Source organism: Cryptomeria japonica, chromosome 10, assembly GCF_030272615.1.
Source record: "Cryptomeria japonica chromosome 10, Sugi_1.0, whole genome shotgun sequence".
In the NCBI taxonomy this organism is placed as follows: domain Eukaryota; kingdom Viridiplantae; phylum Streptophyta; class Pinopsida; order Cupressales; family Cupressaceae; genus Cryptomeria; species Cryptomeria japonica.
This window is the reverse complement of record NC_081414.1, coordinates 559,995,409-560,022,094: the sequence shown is the minus strand read 5'-3', so window position 1 is coordinate 560,022,094 and position 26,686 is coordinate 559,995,409. Positions and strand designations below refer to the sequence as shown.

Here is a 26,686-nt window from a genome sequence, read left to right as displayed (position 1 = left end):
AAATTACATAAATATCAACATCTTTGTCTTTATATAAAAGACTATAATATTATGAAGGAACATACATCTAAATTAAATATTGTCCTGTAGCTAAATTGTCACAAATGTGGGAATCCATATCCATCAAAACCATCTAATAGTCAAACTTAACTTAATCCTATAAAATAAAAATTGTAACATACTAATGTAAACAAAAAAAACATAACACCATCTTCACGGAATTTAAATTGTAACATACTAACGTAAACAAAAAAAACATAACACCATCTTCACGGAATAAATTCAACCACTTAAAATGTAAGTCTTAATCCCATTAACAATTTCCTTTATCAAAACCTACTACCGTCTTGATATGGGTATGAAAGTAAATAGAGCGTTTCTTTTGGTGGTTTAATACACCATACCTTCTTTTCCCGATCTAATGCGGTTGATTAATGAACTCTGCCTGGACGAGATATTATTAACGAAGTAAATTGATCAAACCCGGACGAAACGCCCACAGATCCGTTAGAATACTTGTTAGGATCACTACATTTAATAAATACCTAGTCAAATTCACCTCAATTATTAGTTTACCTGACAATGCAAAACTAGAAGTTTTCGGTACTTATTTGAGTTCCTATCTCCATCAAAATTCATCTCATCCAACAGTAGGGATTTGAGGTATTCAAATTCTCACACGAATAAGCATCAGAAAAACAAACAAAATTAAAAAAAAGTCCAACTAGCCAGTAGAAGCTCTTGTCGGCATATGCAACGGTTTCAGAATCCAAGGGAAAGCAGAAAAATCAGACTACTTCTTATCCTGAGAGCAGTGGCTCATTCACATTCACATTCTCATTCTCCACAAACATACTCTTTTAAATCTTTGTTTGGCAGGCAGCTGCTCTGTCAGTTAGTTCACTCGAAAAAATTCGGGGACAAATGCTTACCAAAATCACCCTAATCATCCACTCAATCTCATACATGATTCAGGTTATCAATGCTTGAATGCCTCCATTCTTGGATCGTGGGTTAACTCATTCTGCTGTTATCTGATTTCCCCACTTGAAAATATGGTCTATTGGTAACTCCCAAACTTGTGTTAGACACCTGAAACCACAACATAAGGCATACTGCCTAAATATAGCTATGATCTAGTTCGGCAATGATTGGCCAAATTATCAATGCACATTCGTCTGGGATGGGGTCAAATTCTCCAGTGACATTTTGCAAGAAAAGCTATTCATTTGTGTGATGTATTAGGGTGTTAGGCTGAGATCCCAAATCATGAGCACTGTAGTGGCAATTTCAGTTTGAAACGACATCTCAGGACAGGCTCTTGCATACCCATTCTTCCAAAGGCCAAAAGTTGCACACCCATTTAATATTGATATGATTTGAGGAGAATAAGTGAGTGCCCACATGATAAAAAGCTGTATATTAGGAGGAATGATTACCCCTATCTAATGCCGACTGATAACTGAAGTTCTTGACTGTATTGTCTGTTGGGTTTTCACTCATGAGCTGCTTCTGATCTAGCTTGGAGACATTGTGGGGCTATAGAATCATTTGGATCCTAAAATGTTTGCAGCGGGGAGAACAGGAGGCGGAGGAGGAGGCAGGATGCCAGGATCCCCACCCTCAAGGGTCTCGAATGCTCAAGAGCATGATCCAGAGTCACCTCCACTTGGGAAGAGGCCAGGACCTTGGCCCCCAAGGGCACTGGGCATAGAATCTGGCGGGAATGATCACAATCCAAAGGATATGGGCAATTGGGCTAGAAGAACAGGCTTCAAGACTACTGTCTCAACTGAAAGCTTTGTCTCTTCACCAAACACCAGTAAAGAGATCGGCAATGCAGGTAATCCTATTACCTCCCCTCCCGTGCTTCCCAAGCCTCCTGGATATGCAAATCGAGGTGTTAGTGCTTTTGATCTTGAAGCTGGCCCTACTCCAACAGCGACTTTTAAGGCAACGACGCTTTCAAATGGCATGGATGACACCACTCAGAAAATCAAGAAGCCATCACAAGTTCAAAAGCCGGAATTAGCTCCTCCAGATGCACTACCAACAGCATCCACACCTTTTCCTATTGCTGTTCCAGCAGAAAAGAAAGCCTTGAATGCTGATAAGAACAATGGGGTGTTGCCCAGCAACAGTCGTCCTAAGCCAGAACCTGTTAGAGTAAACAGAGACAGAGACCCTGAACAGGACCTTGTGTCGGAGGATGCTGAAGAAATGATGGCTAAGCAGTCTCACTTGAAGTATGATATTAGAGAGACTCCTGGAATTGGTAAGCTTGCCCATGCTCATCTAGTATGAATAGCATCATTGAATCTTCAAATCACAATTTCTCTTGTACTCTCTTGATAAGTACATTGCTTTTTATGTGTTAATTAATAAGTGTGGGAAGATACATTCATCGCTTGAGGACCGCTTGATTATGGTTTCTTATACAGATTCTGTCAAATCACGGCTCTCTTGAGGTCTATGTTAACAGATGGCTGAAGCAAAATGTTCACTTGCTCCCACATTTGGAAACCCTTCTCAAGAAATTGACGTTTCTTATGTTATCTCTGGCTGTGACGAACTGCTGTTCAATCAGCCAACAACATTGACACAGTCAAATATTAAGCTTGTACAGTTTCTCAAGAAATTGATGTTTCTTATGTCATTTCTGGCCGTGATAAACTGCTGGTCAAATCAGCAAAAAACATTCAACATTCAAACATTAAGTCTGTACATATTAGCATTTGCTCAAAATAATTGTCTTTTGATCTGTCACTCTGAGCTCTCCATTGAGATGGACTTCTCTTCAATCAGTTTTCTGTTCGAGTATTTCTCAGATTTTCTGCTGTATTATGTATTATATTTTATATCCGGACTCAAGGATGCCACCCATTGAAACTGAAAGTAAGCCGTAATTAAAGCTGTTGTCTTGTATGAACAAGTTTTGTTGTTTACTAACTCTCCATAAAATTCTTAATATGACGCGCCTGTATTTTATTTGTTGAAAGACGAATGATTTTTTAATTTTTACCCAATTATAATAGTTAAATTAATAAAAATCTAATAATTCTGGCAAATATATGAAACATTCCCAATTTTCTTTTTGTCCCTGAAAGCTTAGAACCCCCATTTCTCAGTTTTAACGTGTTTTCATTTCATTTTATGTTTTCCCATTACTGGTAACACAGCTCTGGTTGGTTCTTGCAAGCAGTTAAATTGTCAATGCTGGAAAGCAGTGTAACAGTCGCTAGCACTGCCACTGGTTATGTAGATTTGTGGTCTTTTGGGTTTTGTTCATGATTGTTTGAGGCTGTAGAATTCATTATAGTCCTTTTGTAGCTTGATCATTTGGTTTATCTGTTATAAATGTTCTTATATTATTTTTGTACTGTAATGGAACTAACTTTCTGCGTAGATGATTTCCAAATGCTGCTATATATAGGACTGTGAGTAGACAATATGACCCTTTTGATACCCATGCCAGTTTTTATGATGTTAAAAGCAGCACATATTTAGATTCTGATATCTTTTTCATATTGATCTTTCTACCATTGTCACTGGATATATACAGTTGTTGTCTTTTGGGTTGTGTTAATGGTTGTTTGAGGTTGTAGAATCAGTTATAGTCCTTCTGCAGTTTGGTCTTTTGGTGTATCTGTTATGGATGTTCTTGTATTATTTTTGGACTGTAATGGAACAAACTTTTGGCATAAAGAGGCGAGTGTTTCCAAATGCTGCCATAAATAGAATTATAAAATAGATATAGGACTTGCGCATAAAGTGTGGACCAATTTCTTAGCTGTGTCAGTCTCTATCAAGTTAAAATAAGCATCTTACATAGATTCTGAGATCTTTTCCTCATTGGTCGTTTCTATTGGTGCTTCTGGACAGTGTCACTTATACTATATGCACTTCAGCACTATATTTCTATCATAGGATCTCTTATCCTAATTCCCCTGGTGATTGTACCTGCGATGCATGGGAGCGATGTAAGTATTTTTTTTTTTGATATGCACACGAAAGTTTTGAAATTGACTTTGAAACAGGATGAATTTGTGTCTCCAGTCCAAGTTTTTCATTTCAGAATTCTCTATTGCATTTTGATCTTTCAATGTAGGTGAAAGTTTATCATGATATTTTTTTGTTCTAAACAGGAGGATACAGCGAAGGTTGTGTCAACTGTGCTGCTTATCTCTGGCATCTCAACCCTTTTACATTCCTTTTTTGGTTCGAGGTTACCACTAGTACAGGGAGCCTCTTTTGTTTATCTTGCACCAGCTTTGAGTATCATTTTTTCCAATGAGTTTTCTGCTATGAGTAAAAATGTACGCTCTCTCCTTATATGCCATTTTCATAGAGTAGACCAAAGACATAAATGTTAAATTTGGGATTAACAATTATAACTGTGCACACAAAATTTATCTGTTTAATTGAAGTTGATTATTAATTTTGTTGTTTGAAATGCATTACTATATTTATTGGCTTAGCAGAGATTTCAACATACCATGAGAGAGCTGCAGGGAGCAATGATTATTGGATCTGTCTTCCAGTTCATTTTAGGCTACAGTGGCCTAATGTCAGTTTTTCTTAGGTAAATTAATTATATACCCTTTTCAATAGTAATTTGACATTTGTGAAAACTGTTGTTCCATTCTTTGCAACTTCCAATATCTATAGAGAAAATAAATGGTGGAAATTTGAATACATGAATGCGTATCTGAGTTTAGTGGAGGGTAATAATAACTATCATTTGACATGTTGTAACTCATGACATTTGAGTGGTCATCCTTAGATATTTCAGTACATTTAGTTTCTTCTCGGGGGCTCACTTATCTATATACCAAAAATAAAGAACTTCCCAGGCTGAGTACCAGAGGATGGGGATCTTTGTATGAGGTAACCATGGAGTATTATTCATTCAATTGCAACAGTAAACCAAAGTGTCAATATGTCATTAACAGTTGCTGAGTGGTATCTAATTGTGTACAGTCAAGGTTCCAACTACTTAATATTGCAATCAACAAACCCTTAACACAATATATAAGCTACAATGCAAAATATATGATTAAAATTTGTAATGGTACTGCTAGAATTGAAAATCCTAGTATGTAGAAAATGTATAACGATTAACTAGATTGCATGCAACTCTACTGCTACATATGCTGCTTTTTTAATGGTAGGTTTATTGATAATAAGGTTGCAATTAGTTTATAATGCAATTGGTATATTCTCAACACAATATATAAGCCATAATGCGAAACATAAGGATGCAGTTCCTAAGGTTACTGCTAGAATCTATTTTGAATTCACCATATCTGAGCTTGTTACATACTCCTGGGAAGTCGTACCATTATAGTATGTAGCATATGCATGATGATTAACTGGTTTGCATGCAACTTTACATATCCTGTCTTAATGGTTGGTTTGATCTCTGTTACTTCAGTGACATGAAAATTATCCCATGAAATACAGGATCTACACAATATAATATACGATGCTATGAAGATGTTGGCTAAGCAACTAGTCATTCTTCCTGCAAATATTGCCCTATTGAGTTGAGAAGTAATTAACTGATCTGTGGTGCATGAATTTTCATTCAATTGGCTGTCAGTATAAAGTTTATTGTTTTTGCCACATAGCTGGACATAGGATTTTAAAACTAGGCTATCGATTGGCCCTCAGTTAATTGCAGTTAATAATGTTTGTGTCCATGGTTAGCAGAATGGAGAATTTGGATTATTTGAGTTAATTTTAAAAAGAAATGGAGAATGGAGCAATTCTTTGTAAATTCACTCATTCTGCAATTCTAAGGCAAAGAACCGCTCTATTCTCTCTTCAAGAATTGCTGTTTTTAGTGGCTCCATTAAAATTCAATTTTGTTCAACCCAATGGGTGGACTCCAAGGATTTCACTTTTCATTTCTTTTTCTTGGGGAAGAGTTTTCTAACTTTGAGCCACTTTCTTAGAATAGAAACCTCCATTGGATTGGCTTATTTGACTAAGCCATCTTTGGATAGGGCAACTTCAAAAGCAAGCTGTAATCACCTTCTCCATAATTGATCACGATTCTTTTCCTTACCATCAAACATTATATTGTTTCTTTCTAACCAAATCTCCCACCTAATTATTCCCAATGCTAAGTACCAGATCTTTGAAAGTTCTTTCTATAATCCAATCAAAATCAAATTTGTGCAAGAAATAGTTCTAGATATCTCTTGTAAAATGATAATGAATATAAGATGATCACTATTCTCTTCCTTGGCTAGACAAAGCGGATGTCTACTAGGATGAAAACATCCTTTTCTTCGTAAGATGTTCCTAGCTAAAAATCTTTGCATGACAAACCAACCGTAGGAAAAATTTATAATGTCATATCCTACCCTAGGAAAAGGTAGACCCATTATCGATCCTTGAATCAACCAAATTATTGTATGAGTATCCTTCTTGAACAAAGTAGGAGCCATTCCCATTGCATAACCATCCAAAAGTAACATCCTCATTACTTCAAGTAGGTTTTGAAGCTATGCAACAAAGAAGAAAGACTAGTTAAAACTTCATTTTTATTTTTTGGGATCTTTAGAAAAGTTCTCCAAATCTTGGACTTTCTAGTTATCTCCACCGTTTCTAACTAGTAGTCTTTGAACTTAGATCCCCACTTATCTCTACAAGAAGTAGATTTCTTGTCGAAGATAGAATTAGAACTGAGATTTTTATCTATCAACCAAAAATCATCCCAAAAAGAGGCGATTGTACCATTCTGGACATTCTAGAAACCATATGTGGCAATTAGATTTTTTTGTTTCATTCATTGCTTCCCATATGACCTATTCTTTGGGGAGATCATTGCAAGAAAGCATGTTTATTGGATTACCTCCTTGAAGTTATAGGTCCATGTAGTTTGCTCACTAGAAATAAGCCTCCATACCAACTTTGCCACAAGGACTTGATTTAGAAGTTCAATATCCTTGATACTTAGACCTCCTCTCCTATTATCATAACAAATCTTTCCTAGGAGACTAAAGGGTACTTAAATTGTTCTCCCGTGCCTTTCCATAGACAACTTTGCACGTAGTATTAATCTTGGAGATAATACTTTGGGAACTAACATTGATGAAAAGAGGTAGATAGGGATAGCCTAGAGGACTAATTTCAAAAGTACCAACCTCCTTGCTAATGAGATCATCTTCCTTTCTGCCCTTCTATAACTTTGCTGAATCCATTCATCATTATATTCCATAGACAACTTTGCATGTAGTATTAATCTTGGAGATAATACTTTGGGAACTAACATTGATGAAAAGAGGTAGATAGGGATAGCCTAGAGGACTAATTTCAAAAGTACCAACCTCCTTGCCAATGAGATCATCTTCCTTTCTGCCCTTCTATAACTTTGCTGAATCCATTCATCATTATATTCCAAAGATACTTTTATTGCTTCCTGAATAGAGGGAAACCCAAACAAGAAGTTTGATGAATTTCCTTTACCAAAGAACAAATATCTACATGGGAAATCTTGTTCCAATCCACTAATTTTTAGAAAGAAAATCTTAGATTTCCATAATTTCCCAAAAGATCTCTAATAGTCTTCACTTCCTTAATTGAAAGAGCTGAGAAAACAATTATGTCATTCACAAACTGTTGATGCATTAACACAATCCTAGTGGAGGATGCTTTCAATCTTTTAAAGATCATTCATTGTTTGATAGAATAAATGCACCTACCTATAGCTTTCACTATAATGTTGAAGAGATATGGGGATAAGGGATCCCCTTGGTTGAGACATCTAGTTGTAGAGAAGAATCCTTCCATAGAAACATTCACGAGGAATAAGAAGTAGATTGAGGAAAAACAATTTCTGACTCATTCCTTCTATTCAAAGTTGCATGGATATAGATATGGATACAAATACGGATATGGTATTGGATACGGATGCAACCATTTTTTCTGAGACCTCCAATATGGATACATTTGGATACAACATTCTGTAATGTCCCCTTCTCAAATTGCACTAACTTTTACCTAAAAACATAAATTATACAAATTAGGGTTAGGGTTTGAACTTATTAATCAACATTTTGCTAACAAAATGAACCCTTGCATGTAGATCCTACATATGAAGCATAAGAACAAATACAAATATATATTCATCTTATTGTTCGGGTTAGATCAAACAAAAATTAAAATACACGAGCTGGAGAAAAGAGACATGAAGGTTTGCTTGGAGCCATTTCTACACCAAGCCCAAGAGAGGTTGCCTTATACAACCTTCTTGCTTCACTTGGCGGCTCACACTTGCTTGCCTATCAAGTCCGTTTCTCCCATGCCTATCAAGTCCGTTTCTCCCATGTTATCATGTCTTGTGGGGAATGGGTAGAGAATGTAACCGGGTTCCTTGACTCCTCCTTGTAAGGGCCATCCGAGTTCTAGATGCCACTTTGGTCATCCTAGAATGGCCTACTTACGAGCCCCTCGCTACCCCTTCATTACATTCCACACCCTTCCTCCACAAGGATATATTTCTAATATGTAAGCATCTAAAGATGTATGTTATACATTTACAATGAATGATGCACATTATATTAAATACATTTTTGCATGTCTAACTAACATAGCTATAATGCATAAGATAACTGATTCATACCAAGGCATGATTAACTCTAATTATTGTTACTATAATCCAAGCTGATTGAATGACAACTCTAAACAGTTAGACCTTAATGATGATGGGAAGTAATTTCAGAATATTCACTCTTTAAGAATGGCACAGATATTACCAGCAACTTGGTCTTCTTCCCTTTTCCTTCATTGGAATTCTCACCGCTGTTGCTGCTTGAAGCCCTCAAGGAATATCTGGATCTGCTTGCTTATTTCTTTTCTCTGAATTACTTATCGCTTTCTCTCTGGATCTGGATTGATGCTTTTACTTGATTCCTTTCTGCTCTTATTTCTTGTCTTCAAGATTGATGTATAGTATGCTGCAAGTAATCTCACAAATGCTTATGGCCGTTTCTGATATAGCAATGACAATATGCTGTTAGTGTTCCCCACTACCGCTTATAGTGACGAAGGTGATGATTGCTGTATCTGATTTACTTGTAAAGTGTGCAATGGATGGTGCTATTTCTGAATGTCACTTCTGATCCGTGCAACCTGAATATGCCAAAAGGCTGTTGCTCTGTAATGTCCCCTTTTGGGCTTTCCACTAACTTTGCTATTTAGTGAGATAATTATACTCATGATGTTTATGGACTCGATTTAAAATTGCATAATGACTCTAGACAAGATTCAATTAGCAGACCCTATATGAATATTAGATGTTCTTCTTGACAATTATATAACCTTTCAAATCTGATGTAGATTCTAATATAATGTTCCAAAAGAAATCTGTTATGAGATCAAATAAGAGGTCTGATAATTATGGATGTATGCAGAATTATCTGTGATTGCTATGTTCACCACCTTCATTATTGATACAAAATATGCCCTTTGACCCTCTAATAATAAGATCGCTGTGTCTGGTTGGTTCCTTTATATCATGCGGTTTGAATGTCTCTGAATCGGGATTCTGATCCCTGATCACTCTATCCGTTATGTCTCCTTGTAAGCATGCAATCTTGACGCTATTTCTGCTTGTTAAATCTATTTGACATGCATCTATGGCCTTGCAAACTGGTGGATACACCACCTTCACTTGGCTGACTTAGTACTCTGCTATGAATCAGTAAAAATAACAAATATCCATGCTCCTTGTCTACAATATGATCCTCCTTTAATATCTCTTCCAGTGGTCATGATGTGAGGGGTTGTATCTCCTCAGTCATGTCTTTTCAACAACTTGAACTAATCAAACTTCTAACAGTTTTGACCTTTTGTTTATTGTCCAGATTATTAACTTAATTAATCATCCTTTGATCAATCTTATTGTTTTTCACTTAATTTGTTATTAGTTAATTAACTAACACAGAGCGGAATTCTCCTTTTTGAACAGCGATAAGGTAGAGGATAATCTCTTGTTTGGGGGTCGATCTATATTACTTCCTTGACAGTAATTATGTGGAAGACTCTTTACTTGTTCATGCGATCTGTAGTGTCTTCTTTGACAGGGTTTATGTGTGAGATGATCCAGGCCTAGAATTGACCCATTGATAGTGATCCATTTCTTGCTTGTAACTTAATAACAGTTCTGATCTGATCTGATCGATGGTCATGTCACTGGATGCTTTTGATTCGTTTTCTTTATATCTTTCAATCTGAGGGAGAGGTCACACCTCTTCGTTATGGATGCCCTTTGGCAAGAGACACACCCTTTCACCATTAGCACCCTTTGAAAGAGTGCAACTCTTCATTACTTCTGCCCTTTGAAAGGGACACAACCTTTCACAATCAGATCTGCATTTCTTATTTAAATCAGAGCTGCACTTCTGATTCCCAAAATTATCCCCCTCAAATGAGGTTCTCTTCTCCCTTTTATATCTCATGTTTGAGGGAGTCACAACTTTTCATTTCATGCCTTTGACCATTCATTAACTTAATCAAAATTTAATTATATTCTTTTATATTTTAATTTTAATTTTATTATTATCATTTATCATTAAATTGTATTTCAAAGTGGGGACATTACATGCTCACATGAGAAGATTCAATAATGGATACAAATAAGAAATAGAGACCAAATCCGATGATCCCCAAAAGTGTTTTAGATCTGCCTTATATATCTCTCATATGTTCTTTCCTTAAGAGTAGTGACTCTTCAATCATTAATAAAGTAATGTGTCTTTTCCTAAATTTCATTATCTTATATAAACATAATCACATCTCTGACTAATTGTGGCTTTTTAGTACAGGTAAGAGACTTGCATTAGTTTGATAAACTGCACCTTTTTGCTATTGTTAATCACTTTCTCTTGTTGCGTTACTTCCTTCTGAAGAATACAATATCAGAATATCACAAGCAAATATCACACCCCTCCATGAGTTAATTCTTGTACTTTAATGGAATCGCTGTTACTTCCTTAACAAGGCTTTACCTAATATCTCATTGAATTGCTCCTTACCTCACTAACTTCAGCGGCCTGATAATGAACTAGTTCCCAAAGAAGATTTACGTACTATAAATGATCACCTGCTGCATAACATCTTATATGTCTTGATGCATTGGACAGAGGACAATCGTTGACTATTGCCCAAGGAGATTGACCATTAATACGTTATGCATTTCACATTCAACATTCTCAGAGCCAGCATTCATGCCTTCAATTGCAGGCGGAACTCATCTTAATATGATTGCTGGACATTACAGGTATTGGAGCGATAGATATAAGAATATCAATGTTAATATCACCACTCTTACAAAGTCACCGTTTTAATATCTCACAATACAATATCAGAAGGTATTGCATTAAATTTGGACAATAGTCTCCTGGAACAACCATTCACTTGATTTCTGATCATCGTCATTAACTGCTGAGCTTTAATCTCATATTTATGATCACCTCATATTATGAAATGTTTATTTGTTATGATGGGGACATTACACATTCATAAAAAACACACACATATATTAACACAATTTTCAATATATTAACACAATTTTCAAGTTATTAGAGGAGATTTTCACATCACACATTCATAAAAAACACACACATATATTAACACAATTTTCAAGTTTAAGAGATTTTCATTATTTCAAAGGCAATATAGGCATATAATTGCTACATTAATAATTGTAAGTTGATTTAACAATTTGCAATATGCAAAAATAGTAGAGTTGCATTGGAAGATAACCCAAAAAACGGGTCGCTGAAATAGAAACACATTTCATTTGTCTTTCTTATTTGGTGTAGGTTTTTGTTTATACCAAAAAAATTTAAAAAATTGCATGAATGAAGTGTTTTTGAAAATTAAATTTAGTAAGATTTACGTCAACTCTTAAAAAATCCAAATCACATAGTATCCGACACGGTAGGAAAATCAAAGTTTTTTGGGTATAGTATCCAACGTGTATCTGGGTCGTATCGGATACATATTTGTTTCAGATATGGGGATACACGTGCCTAGGGAGGGACAAAGGAATTTCTGGCTACTTTTCTTCTATTCAAGATTGAAACCAAATTTCTTGAGAAGTCTATCTAGGAAGGCCCAATTGTATTTGACATAGGATCTGGCTGTATCCAAGTTGATGAGAATTCCTTTCTTCACTGACTTTATATGAATGCAATAATTCATGAACCATAGCTAACCCATCTGAAATCATCTACTTTTTACAAAATCACTTCGTTCTTGCACAATTACGGTAGGAAGGAGGATATTAAGATGGTTGGCTATAAGTTATAACCTCAGAGATGATCTTGTACATAGCGTTACACAAAGAAAAATTTGAAGTCTTCCAAGTGTCATTCTTTATTGGAATAAGAGCTGGGAAGGTCACAAAGAAGAGTGTTGTTGATTCATGGTTGTATATTTTTTGTTTGTTTGTTCATACGTATGTTCATATATATGAGAAAAATTAATGTATATATATGCATGTTTGTATGTATATATTAATTGTGTTTTATTTGCTAAATTAATTAATTTTAAATACTATATGCATACACATTTAAATACTTCATTTCATATTTGCCATTATTTTATTTTCTTTTTTGATCTATTTTCACGTTTAAATTTGACATTTCTTTACTACATTCTTTGCTTTTTCTTTTTTAAATTTGCTTGCTGTTACTTTTTTTTTCCTTATTTATTTTTTATATTTCAAATTTGTTCATTAAATAGTATAATTATAGACACTTTCATACTTAAACATGTCAATTATATCATTCCTTTATATATAAACTTAACAATGTGTTTAAACCATTGTAATTGTCTTATTCAAATTCACATATCTCCTTGTCCTCTTTTTCTCCTTTTTTAAACCTTCTTATTGTCTTTTAGTTTTATATTTATTGGTTTTGATATGTAGATTTCTTGGGATAGTTCTCCTAGAGAGTTTTGGGTCCCAAGAAATCTACAGATCAAATTCCTCCTTAGAAGGTAGAAACATTCATTTGAAATTCTAAGACATCCTGATTAATGACAGGAAAATTCAAAATCCTCCACAGCTGCCATGCATGGATTTGATCTGTAGCTTTGCCGAATTATAATGTCTTCCTTTTGCCACTTGCTGCCATTGTTGCATCTATTTCCTTCTTCAGAATGGTAGAACCTGAACCAGCCATTGTACCCCACCCAGCTAGGTGCTACTGTGGCAAAACCTATAACCAGAGGCTCCAGAAGCAAACACGAAAGCTTGAAGATCTGACATTAAGCTTTATTTTGAACTAAGAAGTAAATAGTCGAATGTATAGTTCTTAATGAGAAAATAACCTTGGAAATAAAAAATGCATAGAATATTAGAATCTTGACAAAAAGGACTATATGGATTTTTCATTTGATGAGAAAATAAGCTTGATATCAAGTGTTAGTTTATTGTAACTTAGTGAAGAAAAGAAATAAGGATTCAAATCCTTATAGGGCTGGCCCCTTCTTCTAGATGTAACATGGAGACTCAGCTGGGTCCTATTCACATGTAACGTGTAGTTTAAGCAATTGATGTCTATAGGGCTGGGTCCTATTCCCAAATGTAACGTGTGGACAAGCAATAGGGCTGAGTCCAAAAGGTAACACGGCACAAATTGCAAGATATATAGGCCCCAAATTGGGCGCCAAAGTGCAAAGTAGAATATGTAAAATAAAGAATTGGTTAAAGCCGACTTAGAAGACTTAAACATGAATCTTGTATATAAACAAGATTCATTCTACACAATAGAAAAATATATTATCCATTGCTAGCCTTATGTGAATAAGCTTTCAAAGAGCAGCGAACTATCTTCTTGTGTCAGTGATTCATTCCTAGGAACAACGAATTGTCTCAGTGGCAGCGAATCATATCCACAGTCAGCAAATTCACTCCTATGCTCTGTGAATGATCTGCATGACAGCAAACAGCAAATCTCGATAGTGCAGATAAGTCTATCAAGCTATTCCTTGTGCCCTAGTTTGGAATCTTCAGTTTGCTGTTCTTATTTATATGTTGCTTCAAGTGCAGTAAGCAAAGTTGTATGCTGATATTGTCTAAGATAAACTTGGATCTTGTTGCTGGGTTTTTCACCTCCAAGAGGGAGGTTTTCCTAGGGTAAACTTGTGTTGTGTGCCCTTTCTATTTGTGTGCTTTTATTGTTGTGACTGCATTATTATTTCCTGCTCATTACTGTTAATCTGATCACGAAATTCAACATGGTATCAGAGCCCTAGGTCTGTATAGAGATTGTAATCAGATTTGTGCTTCCTTCTAACCTGCTGTTCAAAAGTTTAGTCCCCATGGCTTCTTATATCAGGTCTGAAGATAGGTTGGAAGGTCACACAAATTTCTCTTCTTGGAAGGTTAGGATAATGATGGCATTGAATGATCTTGTTGAATATGTTAGCACGAATGCTAAGGAACCTGAGGGTGCAAGTGAGAAAGAAGATTGGAAGAAGAAGGACTTCCAAGCTCAAAGGATAATAATAGACTCCGTCAAAAATCATTTGGTGCCATCCATCTCCATGAAGAAGTCCGCCAGGGAGATGTTCTCTACATTGGAAAAGATGTACGAAGTCAACAATACCAGCTACATCCTTGCCTTAAGGAATCAGCTCTCCTACATCAAATTAGAGAAAGAAGAACCTGTTGCTGCTTACTTCGTGAGAATCTCTGAGTTGAGAGATCAGCTTGCCAACATTGGGAAGAGCATTGAAGACAGTGACCTATCTATGACTGCCCTAAATGGTCTTCCTCCCTCTTGGGAACCATTTGTTCAAGGAATTTGTGCCAGAGTTGAGCTTCCTAAGTTTGATCAATTAATGGGAGATTGCATTCAAGAAGAGTCTCGGTTGACTGCGAAAGGAACATTTAAGAACCCTTATGATGAACAACATGTCCCCTTGGCTAAGAAGGAAGGCAGCCATTGGAAGAAAAATGATTTCAAGAGAAATATAGATTTCAGCTTTCCTACCCCTTCTTCAAAGAAAAGACCAAGAGACTTATCCCACATCCGATGCTTCCGATGCAACAAGCGTGGCCACTTTGCAAGGGATTGTCAAATTCAGGATGAGCAAGAAGATACAAACATAAATGAAGTATCAAATCCTCACAGTCGTGAAGATTTCCTCTTTTGATCTATTGGTTTTTTGATCCATCCTTAAGTTAAATTCTGTTTTAGATTTAAGCTTGGTTCCAACCTTAAGTCAGAAATTTGTTGTGGATTTTTCTTTTAGATAGGGTTTTAGAGGGAGTCCCGTGACATCTTCAAAATACACTTTATTTCAGTAGAATCTTATTGCTGGTTTCTAATCATTGTGATCTATTGCTCTAATGATGGAATTGATAAATGTGTTACTTGATTATTGCAAATGTTTTCCTTTATTATATTCTATGTTGAAACTAACAAGAGTTCTGGTTATATTCTATGATACACTGGGTGCATCATCCACCCTCTGCGGAGTGCAAGGTGGCAGTTCTCTCTCACCCTCTGCGGAGTGCAAGCCCTCTCCACCCTCTGCGGAGTGCAAGGTGGCAGTCCTCTCCACCCTCTGCGGAGTGCAAGGTGGCAGTTCTTTCCACCCTCTGCGGAGTGCAAGGTGGCGATTATTTCTCACCCTCTGCGGAGTGCAAGGTGAGTTTACCCTCTGCGGTGTGCAAGGTGACAGGTTGTTCTTCTCAGTGAAGAAGCTTATGTATCCTCTGCGATTGTGCATGATTTATGTTGTATGGTTATACAAATTTTTGAGTATTAATTATTGCAGGTGTGCATATGGAAAGGTCTCTGTCATCCTCTGCGGATGTGCATGATGAAAGATCATGGTGTTACATGCAGTGTAAAGTTATGAAGCGTTGGTTTCATCCTCTGCAGGCATTGCAAGAGAAGATCATGTAAAGTTTCATTGTAATATAATTGTGTGATCAAATCACGAATTGTATAGTGATTGTAACTTGGCAATAGAACCCACCCCCTCTCCCCTGGATTGGCGGGGCCTGCCCGCTTTGTCCATCCATGCTGTCCTAACTTTCTGGTTGAGTTCAGACTTTCCCGGTAGTGAGATCTCGGTAGATTTTTGCTTCCCCCTTCGTTGCCCCCTCTCTCTTCCTCTAAAGAGTCACACTTAAACGAGGGGCATTTTATTAGGGCTGGGCCCTAATCTTAAACATTGTAATTATTCATGCCATGGGATTGTCCATGTGAATATGGTTATGTATTTATTTTCCTCCCTAGTTAAGAGGGAGTGTTAGTTTATTGTAACTTAGTGAAGAAAATAAATAAGGATTCAAATCCTTATAGGGCTGGGCCCTTCTTCTTGATGTAACGTGGAGACTCAGCTGGCCCCTTCTTCTAGATGTAACTTCTAGATGTAACGTGGAGACTCAGCTGGGTCCTATTCACATGTAACGTGTAGTTTAAGCAATTGATGTCTATAGGGCTGGGTCCTATTCCCAAATGTAACATGTGGACAAGCAATAGGGCTGAGTCCAAAAGGTAACGTGGCACAAATTGCAAGATATATAGGCCCCAAATTGGGCACCAAAGTGCAAAGTAGAATATATAAAATAAAGAATTGGTTAAAGCCGACTTAGAAGACTTAAACATGAATCTTGTATATAAACTAGATTCATTCTACACAATAGAAAAATATATTATCCATTGCTAGCCTTATGTGAATAAGCTTTCAAAGAGCAGTGAACTATCTTCTTGTGTCAGTGATTCATTCCTAGGAACAGCGAATTGTCTCAGTGGCAGCGAATCATATCCACAGTCAGCAAATTCACTCCTATGCTCTGTGAATAATCTGCATGACAGCAAACAGCAAATCTTGATAGTGCAGATAAGTCTATCAAGCTATTCCTTGTGCCCTAGTTTGGAATCTTCAGTCTGCTGTTCTTATTTATATGTTGCTTCAAGTGCAGTAAGCAAAGTTGTATGCTGATATTGTTTAAGATAAACTTGGATCTTGTTGCTGGGTTTTTCACCTCCAAGAGGGAGGTTTTCCCAGGGTAAACTTGTGTTGTGTGCCCTTTCTATTTGTGTGCTTTGATTCTTGTGACTGCATTATTATTTCCTGTTCATTACTATTAATCTGATCATGGAATTCAACATCAAGTTCATTTCGAACTAAGGAAATGGTCAAACACATAGTTCTTAATGTGTGCTTCCAAAGACATAAAGCTTGCCTTAACTATCAGTTCAAGGTTGTCCACGATATATGAAATGATGGGAAAATCAAATAAGACACAAGATTGTTCATGGCAAGTCCTCAGTACCATATATGAATTTATCAAGCACTCTCTACTTTATCAATTAGATGGTACAATATATGAATTTATCAAGTACTGTCTTGTATTATGTCTTTCTTTGGATGGTACAATATATACTTGTATCTCTAGCATTCAACTGGTTCAAAATTGTTAGGCAACAATGAAAATTGGCCTTCTTCAGCAAAGCACCTGCTACTGTGAATCCTCACTCTGGAGTTGTAGAATTAAATGGTAAGATTTTTCTCTTTCCAGGCTCATTTAGTCAGAGAACATCTTGCAGGCCCATTGGCAAGACTTGATCGAGTCTGGCAACTATGCAGTGTGAAGTTTGAACTATACATCATCTTACCAAATATATATGTTAATATGCACTTGTTAATGTGGTTTTGGATTTTAACATGCAAAAAACCAAAGTTCTTATGCTGGGATAATTTCACAATGTATTATATTATTGTTCCCATTCAGTAATTCTTCATTACTCTAGTGTATAGTAGAGGTTTGCTTGTATAGAATTATATCACAGCTGTATGAGAAATAGGACAGTTCATCAACTTTGCATTTATATGTGCCGTACATTTTATTCCCAAATTTTATTTTACGAGATATAGATCTTGGTTTGGGATATTTTTGGCTACATGCTGCATTTTATCTCTTGCAAATGTGCATTAGTCTAGCTCTAAAAATATATAAGCGTTTTATTATATTGATTCGAGAGATCCAGAACTGCACTTCAATATTTGGGTCACATGAGACAGGTCCATAAAATTTTTGTCTTGACGACTTCTTGGACACTTTGGCTCCGTGATGGTCCAAAGTGAGGATCTTTCTGAAGGCAATGTGCTGTATATGGCATTTACTTGATTTTCTTGCATGACAAATTTGTTGCAGGTAAATGAATCTCAAGTTTCCACCTCTTGCAGTCATCAGTGGATCTTTTAGAATCAATCCCTTGTTTGGATAATTGTCTAAGAAATATCTTTTTTAAGGTGGGTCTCCCTCACTTTTTGCACTTCAGAACTGAGTCATTTATATAAGTTTTGTTTCAGGGTAATCAATCCCGTTGTGGTTGCTTCTACTGTGGCTGCTGTTGGGCTGGCATTCTTTACCTATGGTTTTGCTGTGGTTGGCACTTGTGTGGAGATTGGTTTGCCTCAAATTCTTATTATTGTGTTATTTTCCCTGGTAAATAAATACTGTATACATGATGCTAGATCAGACAGGTCATCTTAGATGCTTTTTGTATTTTGAAGTTTTCCTTTTTGATGGCAAGTTTGTTCAAAGCATGCTGATAACTTTGTGATGCCTTCTTCTTCTGCAGTATCTCCGAAGAGTCTCAATTTTTGGTAACCGAGTCTTCCAAGTATATGCGGTATGTAAAGACCTACAATATGAAAAGATTATTTGGATTAGAGAATCTGGATAAATTGCAGTAACTTTTTATGTTCTTTTAAACATTTTTTTCATGTTTGTCAAAAAAACTTTAGCATTTTTTTTATTAAGTAAAATTTCCTGTTGGTAATCTGCTTTTGTGAGAATATCAAGAATATCTAAATGTTCTTTCAGACTAGATAATCTCAAGCTTCAAGGTGGATATTTGAGCTAAATCTGTTTTAGCTCTTTTGACTTTTTAGGTTCCATTAGGGCTTGCAATTACATGGGCATATGCATTTCTACTCACAGAAGTTGGGGTTTACAACTTTAGAGGTTGTAACATGAAAGAGGCAATTTCTAGCATTAAAAATGAAAGATGTCGGAAGCATGTTTATACAATGCAACATTGCCGAAGTGATGTTTCAGATGTTCTTAAGACAGTTGCTTGGGTTAGAGTTCCTTACCCCTTTCAGTGGGGTGTTCCTACTTTCCATTTCAAGACTGCAGCAGTTATGATAGTGGCAACTATTATTGCATCTGTTGATTCGGTAAGTAATTCATGCTTTTGTGGGTAGGCTAGCAATCCCTTTGAACTTGCTTTCTTCTCTGTCTAAATTTTGCTATGATTTGATATGTTGAAGAAGTTTTATTATCCTTAATAAGCAATTTTATTTCATATATTTTTGATTTAAAATTTTTTTGGTAACTTGTAAGAAATCTATTTTTCACCAGCAAGCAATCCACTTTCTTTTGTCTTGATTTTCAAACTGCTTGTTACTCACAAGGAGACCTTTATATTATTATTCCACTAGGGAAACTGTTATTGCTAATTTATTTTATGATATATGGACATACGGTTGGTGAAAAAAATAATTTTTTGAACCAACTCTTGTTGCCCCCTATAAATCAGAAGTGTTGAAACTTGAAATACAATTTATAGTAATTAAGAAAGGATCCATGTCTGAGCCATTATCATCAAGCCATTGATTCTTATTGTAAATCCAATAGATGTAGGAGATTCTGTGTCAGGATTTTGGTCAATGTAGTAGCTGCTAGCCTTGTGCATCTCTTCTCCACATATTTAAAATGTTCAGGCAGTAGTCCTTAAAACTAGCTAGATCTATTTGTTCATAAGTTCATATTAAACTTCCTTCACAATTGTCAGGAACTTGCCATTGGCTCTTCAACCAATACATAATATGTACTTTCTGTTGCTCTCTTATCAGATAACTCCTCTCTGTAGATTCCAACTCTGTTAACAAGTATCAGGTGTTAGTTTCTTTTGAACAGTTGTAGAGACTTTAATCTTTTGCAGAGTATTTATTATCTGTGGTAAAACCTTGATCTCAGACTGTGAAGTGCAGTTCCACCATTGCTTTCAATTTCAAATTGAGTGTGGATCTTTCTCAGGGCAGAAGCTTTGGCAGGCTCTGGTTTTCAGACTCATGATACAGAGGATTGTCTTTGGTATAATACCTTATCAAATAGCAAGCTGTATGATACAAAATATTAGCAATTCAAAACAAAAAAGAGTTACTTGAAATCCTGAATATGTGCTTTGTTGTCTAATGCTGAACTGACCACAATCACTCTTTCGTGATTATTGCAATGTTTTAATGATGGTTTTCTGGCTCATTTTGGTCTTTTTTCTACATCTCTTAAGGAGTTAGATTAATAAGTTTGCTATATTTTTATTTTATCTTATTTTTATGAAGCAAATGACTTTTCGTTTGTGTTTCAGTTCGGTTGCTTTGCGTCTTTGGCATTTGTCTGCTGTTTGGGTGAAGACGTTTGTTTTTCAAAAGAGTAGAACTGACAAATCCTATCTTGCACATTTTCATTGTTTGGGTCCTGTTGTCATGTTGTCTATCTCTTTTGGGGTTTTGCTCCTGAGTTCCAGGCTATCTACTTGATTACTTTTGGTGGTTTCCTTCTAGGCGCATGGTGACATTTGTTAGTTAGAACTTGCAGGCAGTTTTTATTTCTTGATGTAATAACTGCAGAAACTAGGAGAGGACTGTGAGAACCATCCTTAGTACTTATACTTTCAGCCTTGCAAATGGGCTGATGAAAGAAAATATACATGAGAATAGTGGGTTGGAACAGCAATACAATTGACCCCACATCAGTGCTAAAGTACTAAATGCTTCCAAACAACCTTTAGATTCATAGACATTCTGGTATGAATCATACAATCTCCTTAGCTTATTTGAGATTCCTTTGGTGAGATGCTTGTTAGTCTTCTTCCTATTATTAGCGGATCTGTCACAATTAATACTGAGAATATATTTAACCTTTTAGGAAGAAATACTAAATGTTTTCAAACAACCTTTAGATTCATAGGCATTCTGGTATGAATCATATGATTTCCTCGGCTTATTTGAGATTCCTTTCGTGAGATGCTTGTTAGTGTTCTTCCTATTATTAGCAGATCTGTGACAATTAATACTGTGAATATGTTTGTGGACGATAATTATGGATCCTAAAATGACAGTTTAAATGACCCATAACTATTGAGCTACATGAGGCACTTGAATTACTTCCATCTTTTGTGTCATATTTGGTTGTTTAAAGTCTTCCAAGGTATATAGCATTCATTTTATATTTTTGTGTTTTACTTTTGGGTTTTGGGGATGTTGAATATAGTATTAATATGTGTCTATATATAATAGAAGGAAATCATAAAAACATATTTAATAGAAGGAAATTAAATTTTTTTTGTCTTTTTAATTATATGATTAAACTGTTAAACATCATTAAACATTCCAAAGAGCTGAACTTCAAATGACATTAACATCTATGACATTGAACATTGACCATTAAAACTTGAACTTTAAGATTGATTGAAATACTGAAATATGATTATGAAGTTGTAAACATGAATAGCTGCTTATATATATTAATGATCGTGAAGCTAACTATTTGAAATTATTCCCTTTTTTGTTTTATTGTTTTTTTTAAATTTACAAGTTTTTTTGGCTTTACTTTTTTGACTATTGACATGGGGGACGTGAAGATGTCTTTGACACATTTGCAGCAGATTAGGGATATCCCTTGATATCTTATGGATGCCAGGACATCCTAAAACTCCCTCCAAAACGGGGAATATTTCCAGGACGTCCTAAAACTCCCTCTAAAACAGGAAATGTTCTTTGGGGCACCAATGTTTTTTTGAAATGTCTCAGGGATGTGAGGATAAATGGGGATTGTGGGAGGTCTCTTATCTACTCTATATCACTGTGTCTGCAAAACATTGGGGATGACACATAGAGTAGGGATGGATCCTTGTGGAACTCTTTTTAGGCCATAATTTGTGGATGCTAAAAGAACTACATTTTTTGGAAACAGGAAGAGACAATTATGAACATCAAGAATCATTTTCACTCGGTTGGGAGAACTAGGTGAGAAAGAAAGTGAGAAATCAACTAGACTAAGTAGATGAACTAGTCTCAAAAGTAAATTCAGCACTAGGGAATAAGAATCTAAAACTCAAAAAGTAAAAATAAACACTAAAACATTGAAACGATGTAAACCTAATAAGAGGGGGTAAAACAAAAATGGTTGGTTCCCAAACCATATGATCCCTTAAGAAGTACAACTAACCCGATATTAGTATGCATTGTTTCTGTTTTTGACTATGTGAGGAGGAAATCTCACACAGTCAAAAACAGAAACAATGCATAGTAATATCATTAACTGTGGAAATTTGATGTCTGCAACTTAGCTGATAATATAGATTTCATGTTCACAAAATAAATCCACGGTGTACGCCATTGTTCTGCTGTATTTATATGTATAAACATGGATTTGAGATATAGGAAACTTCCATTTGGGATCAGTCCATGGTGTGCCGAGTTAATCAGCCAATTGCTTAGTCATGTAATCACTACTTTTATGATTTGAGACTAAGTTACCGGTTCGGGTTCGAAGAACCCGGTTCGTCGGTACGGCAAAATTTTGAAAAGGGGTTTGGGTTTGTTTGGGTTCGTTAGTACAAAAACATGTAAATTATATATATATGCAACCTATAAGCATGAATTAAGATTAGCATGTCGCATAGCATCATATAAACAACAAAACCAACATAAACTTGTAATCATAGCATCATGATCATACCATAACAACATCATATACATCAAGTTTAATATCAAAATGATAAAATATTCAAGTATCATTGTTTCAACTTTCAACAATTTAAAGTTTGATCATTAAATGGATTCTCTAATGGGGGTTTCGGGCAACGCCCCCAACAGGGTCAAGGGGCAGTGCCCCTTGCGGGGGTCTGGGGGCAGCGCCCCCAGCGGGGTCAAGGGGTAGAGCCCCTTGCGGGGTCAAGGGGCAGTGCCCCTCGCAGGGTCCCGGGGCAGCGCCCAGGGCGCGCTCCCTGTCGCGGTACAGGGCGGGGTCAAGGGGCAGCGCCCCCGCCATCAACACCCAATCACAACCTTCAAACCCACATGGAACTCCATGGCGTGCATCAATTTTCTGCTTTTTTAAGACGTCTAATTTTCTACTTTTTTAGGTTATAACTTTCACTTTTTACAAGGCGGAATTGAAAAAAAAATTAAATTTGCATTGTTTTTTGACTTTACGGGCCGCCCAGCCACCCGGGTTCGACTGGGTTCAACCCCGGGTTCGACCAGGGTCGAACCTACTCTAGGTTTTTCGAACCTTGGTCGAACCCAGGTCGAACCGGACCCGTACCTCGGACCCAGTCGAACCCGGACCCGTACCAGGGGGGCCCAGAGGCGAACCCGGTAACCTAGATTTGAGATGTAGGAAGATTAATTTGTTATAATCAAACCCTCAAAAGACATTTTACTGGCATTTTGTGTGCTGAGATGCTTGCTTCTACGAAACATTAACATGTTTGTATTGTTGAAACTGTGATTTCACTGTTTCTTTAAGGATAATTTCCTTGAAGCTTTAGGATTCAAAAGGAAATAGTGTTTGTCCTAAATATTCTGTTATTCCAAGTGTGAAACAGTTCCACTAGACATTGTGTATGACTTCTCTTTAGGATACTGTTTATCAAGTTACTGTTTTAGTTTCTTTTTATATTATGTTATTGACTATGCATGAATTTCAGGTTGGGACATACCATGGGACATCTCTTTTGGTAGCATCAAAGGCACCAACACCAGGTGTTGTTAGTCGAGGAATTGGTTTGGAAGGCTTGACTAGCTTGTTGGCTGGCATTTGGGGCACTGGTACAGGGATGACGACACTCACAGAGAATGTACATACTGTGGCTGTAACAAAGATTGGGAGCCGGCGTGCTGTGGAATTTGGGGCATATGTTCTGATTGCTTTGTCATTCGTTGGTGAGTTCAATTTGTGGAAAACATTCTGGATGAGGAATCTTATTGAAAATGATTATCTTTTTCACGATCTCAGCTCTATTCCTATGTGCTTATGTGTTTTTTAGCATTGTTAGTTTATTAATTTATTGACATTCGTGTCAAACCATTATTTATGCAGGTAAGGTTGGAGGATTCGTGGCCTCCATGCCCAAAGTAATTGTTGCTGGGCTATTATGTTATATGTGGACTATGCTTGTTGCTCTGGGTCTGTCAACCCTAAGATACAGTGCAACTGGAAGCTCACGAAATATGTTAATAGTGGGACTATCTTTATTTCTCTCGTTATCAATTCCATCTTATTTTCAGCAATATGGTAGAGGACATAGCACCAACTTGGAAAAACAGTTCCAGCCATACATGGTTGGTGCAAAAGGCCCCATCCAAACTGGTGCTTATGGGGTAATTTCTCTGTGCTAGCTATTTCTATTTTATCATTTATCCTCTTAGAAACATTCAAAAACTGTTTAGTTTTATGTGGCTACAGATGATGCACAAATGTTCATTCAAATGTTTGAAGGTAGCTTATATCACTAACACAGTCCCATGTAAATCCCAGTCTAATTTGTGCCAATGTGCTAGTTACAACATTTTGCATGCATGGTGATGACCTTTGTTGGGCCCTTTGGGCCACTGCGTGTGCACTTGGGCATTTCTATTGGGTCTTTTGGCTCATTTTTAATGTGTCAGGGATGAACTTGCACATTCTTCTTATGAGGCATTATATGATTGAAATTAGCCTCACAAATTCCTTTCCTTCGGAAATTCTTCCTCTCCTTTTTTATAATGGCTGTTGCAGGGTCTGATTCAGTCAAAACACATCCCCAACTTCCATCCCTGTTATTGGTCATTTTTTAGTGTAATGGTTGATGGAGGTGTGATAATTTAAATGCTCCCATAACTTCCCTCTGTTTTTTCAGGCTATATTTATCTTTTTTCTAATGGAATCGGTAACAGAGGTAGTTGATCTTAAGTGTTTTACCTTCAAATATTATCTACTGAACTATTTTTGCACCTTTTGAATATCTTCCTTTAGCTTATTTTTACTATTCTTCATGTGACTAGGTGATAGATCTATTGTAAAATCTGCCACATAATTAGCTTTCTTTAGTATACTCTGATGTTTTATAATTTTAGGTATCCCATACTCCCATCCCTGTTATTGGTCATTTTTTAGTGTAATGGTTGATGGAGGTGTGATAATTTAAATGCTCCCATAAGTTCCCTCTGTTTTTTCAGGCTATATTTTTCTTTTTTCTAATGGAATCGGTAACAGGGGTAGTTGATCTTAGATCTATTGTAAAACCTTCAAATATTATCTACTGAACTATTTTTGCACCTTTTGAGTATCTTCCTTTTGCTTATTTTTACTATTCTTCATGTGAATAGGTGACAGATCTATTGTAAAATCTGCCACATAATTAGCTTTCTTTAGTATACTCTGATGTTTTATAATTTTAGGTATCCCATGAACGAACAAATGTTACATGCTTCACCCAGTTCTGGAGCTGGCAGATATCAGGAAGAGATTAGATTTTACTGATGGATGTTTTATTTTTGTTTTGGTCTTAGAGAATGTAGTGCAGACAAACATCATATTTTTGTCGAGTTGTAATGTATATCTCTCTAACCGTGCTATATATCTTTTTTTTTTTCCATTGCTGCAGCTTGACTTTTTCCTCAACACAGTTTTTTCCTTGCACATGGTCATTGCATTTGCTGTAGCATTGATTTTGGATAATACTGTTCCTGGAAGTCGACAGGAGAAGGGGGCCTACAGCTGGTCTCGTTCAAGTGGAGCAAGAAACGAGCCTGCTGTAGTCAAGGACTATGGTTTGCCATTTGGGCTTTCAAGATACTTCTTATGGGCACGATGGGTGGGGCTGTAATTTGTTTCTGTAAAAAATCTGGAAGGAGGAAATGCTATCAAATTTGTAAAATGTTTAGAGCCAGATTTGGATACTTATGATAGATACGTACATATATTTGATTCTATTTCCTAGTAACGATATCATTTTTGGAGAAGGTAAATATTTGTTCCAGGGACTGGATTCTTAGCAAGGTAGGCAGTCTATGCTGAGTCCTTTGAAGAATTTTCATCCTAGACATTCTTTATGTTATTCTGCAGCACAGCTGCAGAAAACATCTATTGTCCATAATGAAGAGAATTTGCATCTTGCCAAGGTATACATCTTGAAGTAATTAAATCAATACCGTTTTTCATTTGTGTCAAAACATTTGTCTACATTCCTTTGGATGGTGTTCTTGTAACATTTTCTACTATTTTCCTTCACTTGATTGAGAAGTGGTAATTTTCTCAATTAAATTGATTGCAGTAAATGTGTATCACATAAGACCAACTCTGAACCATAGGTTATGTAAGATCAATAAAGTACTGTACGTTGGAATTTCTATTGAAACTAACTTGGCTTCCTTTCATAAGGTGGCAAGTGCTAATTATAGCAAACAGATTGAATGTTCAATCTAATTTTATTCTGAATGTTGGCTCTAATAACAGGTACATATTGTTCTATTATTGTTTGCATTTTTTTCCTCCAATTGTGCAGTGAAATGTTAACAGTGTATTATGTTTTTAACCATCCAGCGTAAAGCTGCGTGATTTCAAAAAAAAATGTGTTGAAAG

At 36.2% G+C, this 26,686-nt stretch overlaps 1 protein-coding gene across 2 annotated transcripts; it reads left to right on the top strand.

The window, feature by feature from the left end:
* The first annotated feature begins 531 nt into the window (after window positions 1-531).
* LOC131060737 (nucleobase-ascorbate transporter 12) lies at window positions 532-26,265 on the top strand. 2 transcript variants are annotated; one of them, XM_057994099.2, is made up of 11 exons: window positions 532-1,843; window positions 1,943-2,275; window positions 3,883-3,980; window positions 4,146-4,316; window positions 4,482-4,582; window positions 18,358-18,493; window positions 18,630-18,680; window positions 18,943-19,230; window positions 23,772-24,006; window positions 24,164-24,444; window positions 25,710-26,265. In XM_057994099.2, exons 1-11 carry the CDS (start codon window positions 1,564-1,566, stop codon window positions 25,929-25,931), a joined length of 2,196 nt encoding a protein of 731 aa, XP_057850082.1. In that variant the 5' UTR covers window positions 532-1,563; the 3' UTR covers window positions 25,932-26,265. The 2 variants fall into 2 exon arrangements, with proteins under 2 accessions (XP_057850082.1, XP_057850081.1); XM_057994098.2 differs by having other exon boundaries at window positions 535-2,275.
* The last annotated feature ends 421 nt before the right edge of the window (window positions 26,266-26,686 follow it).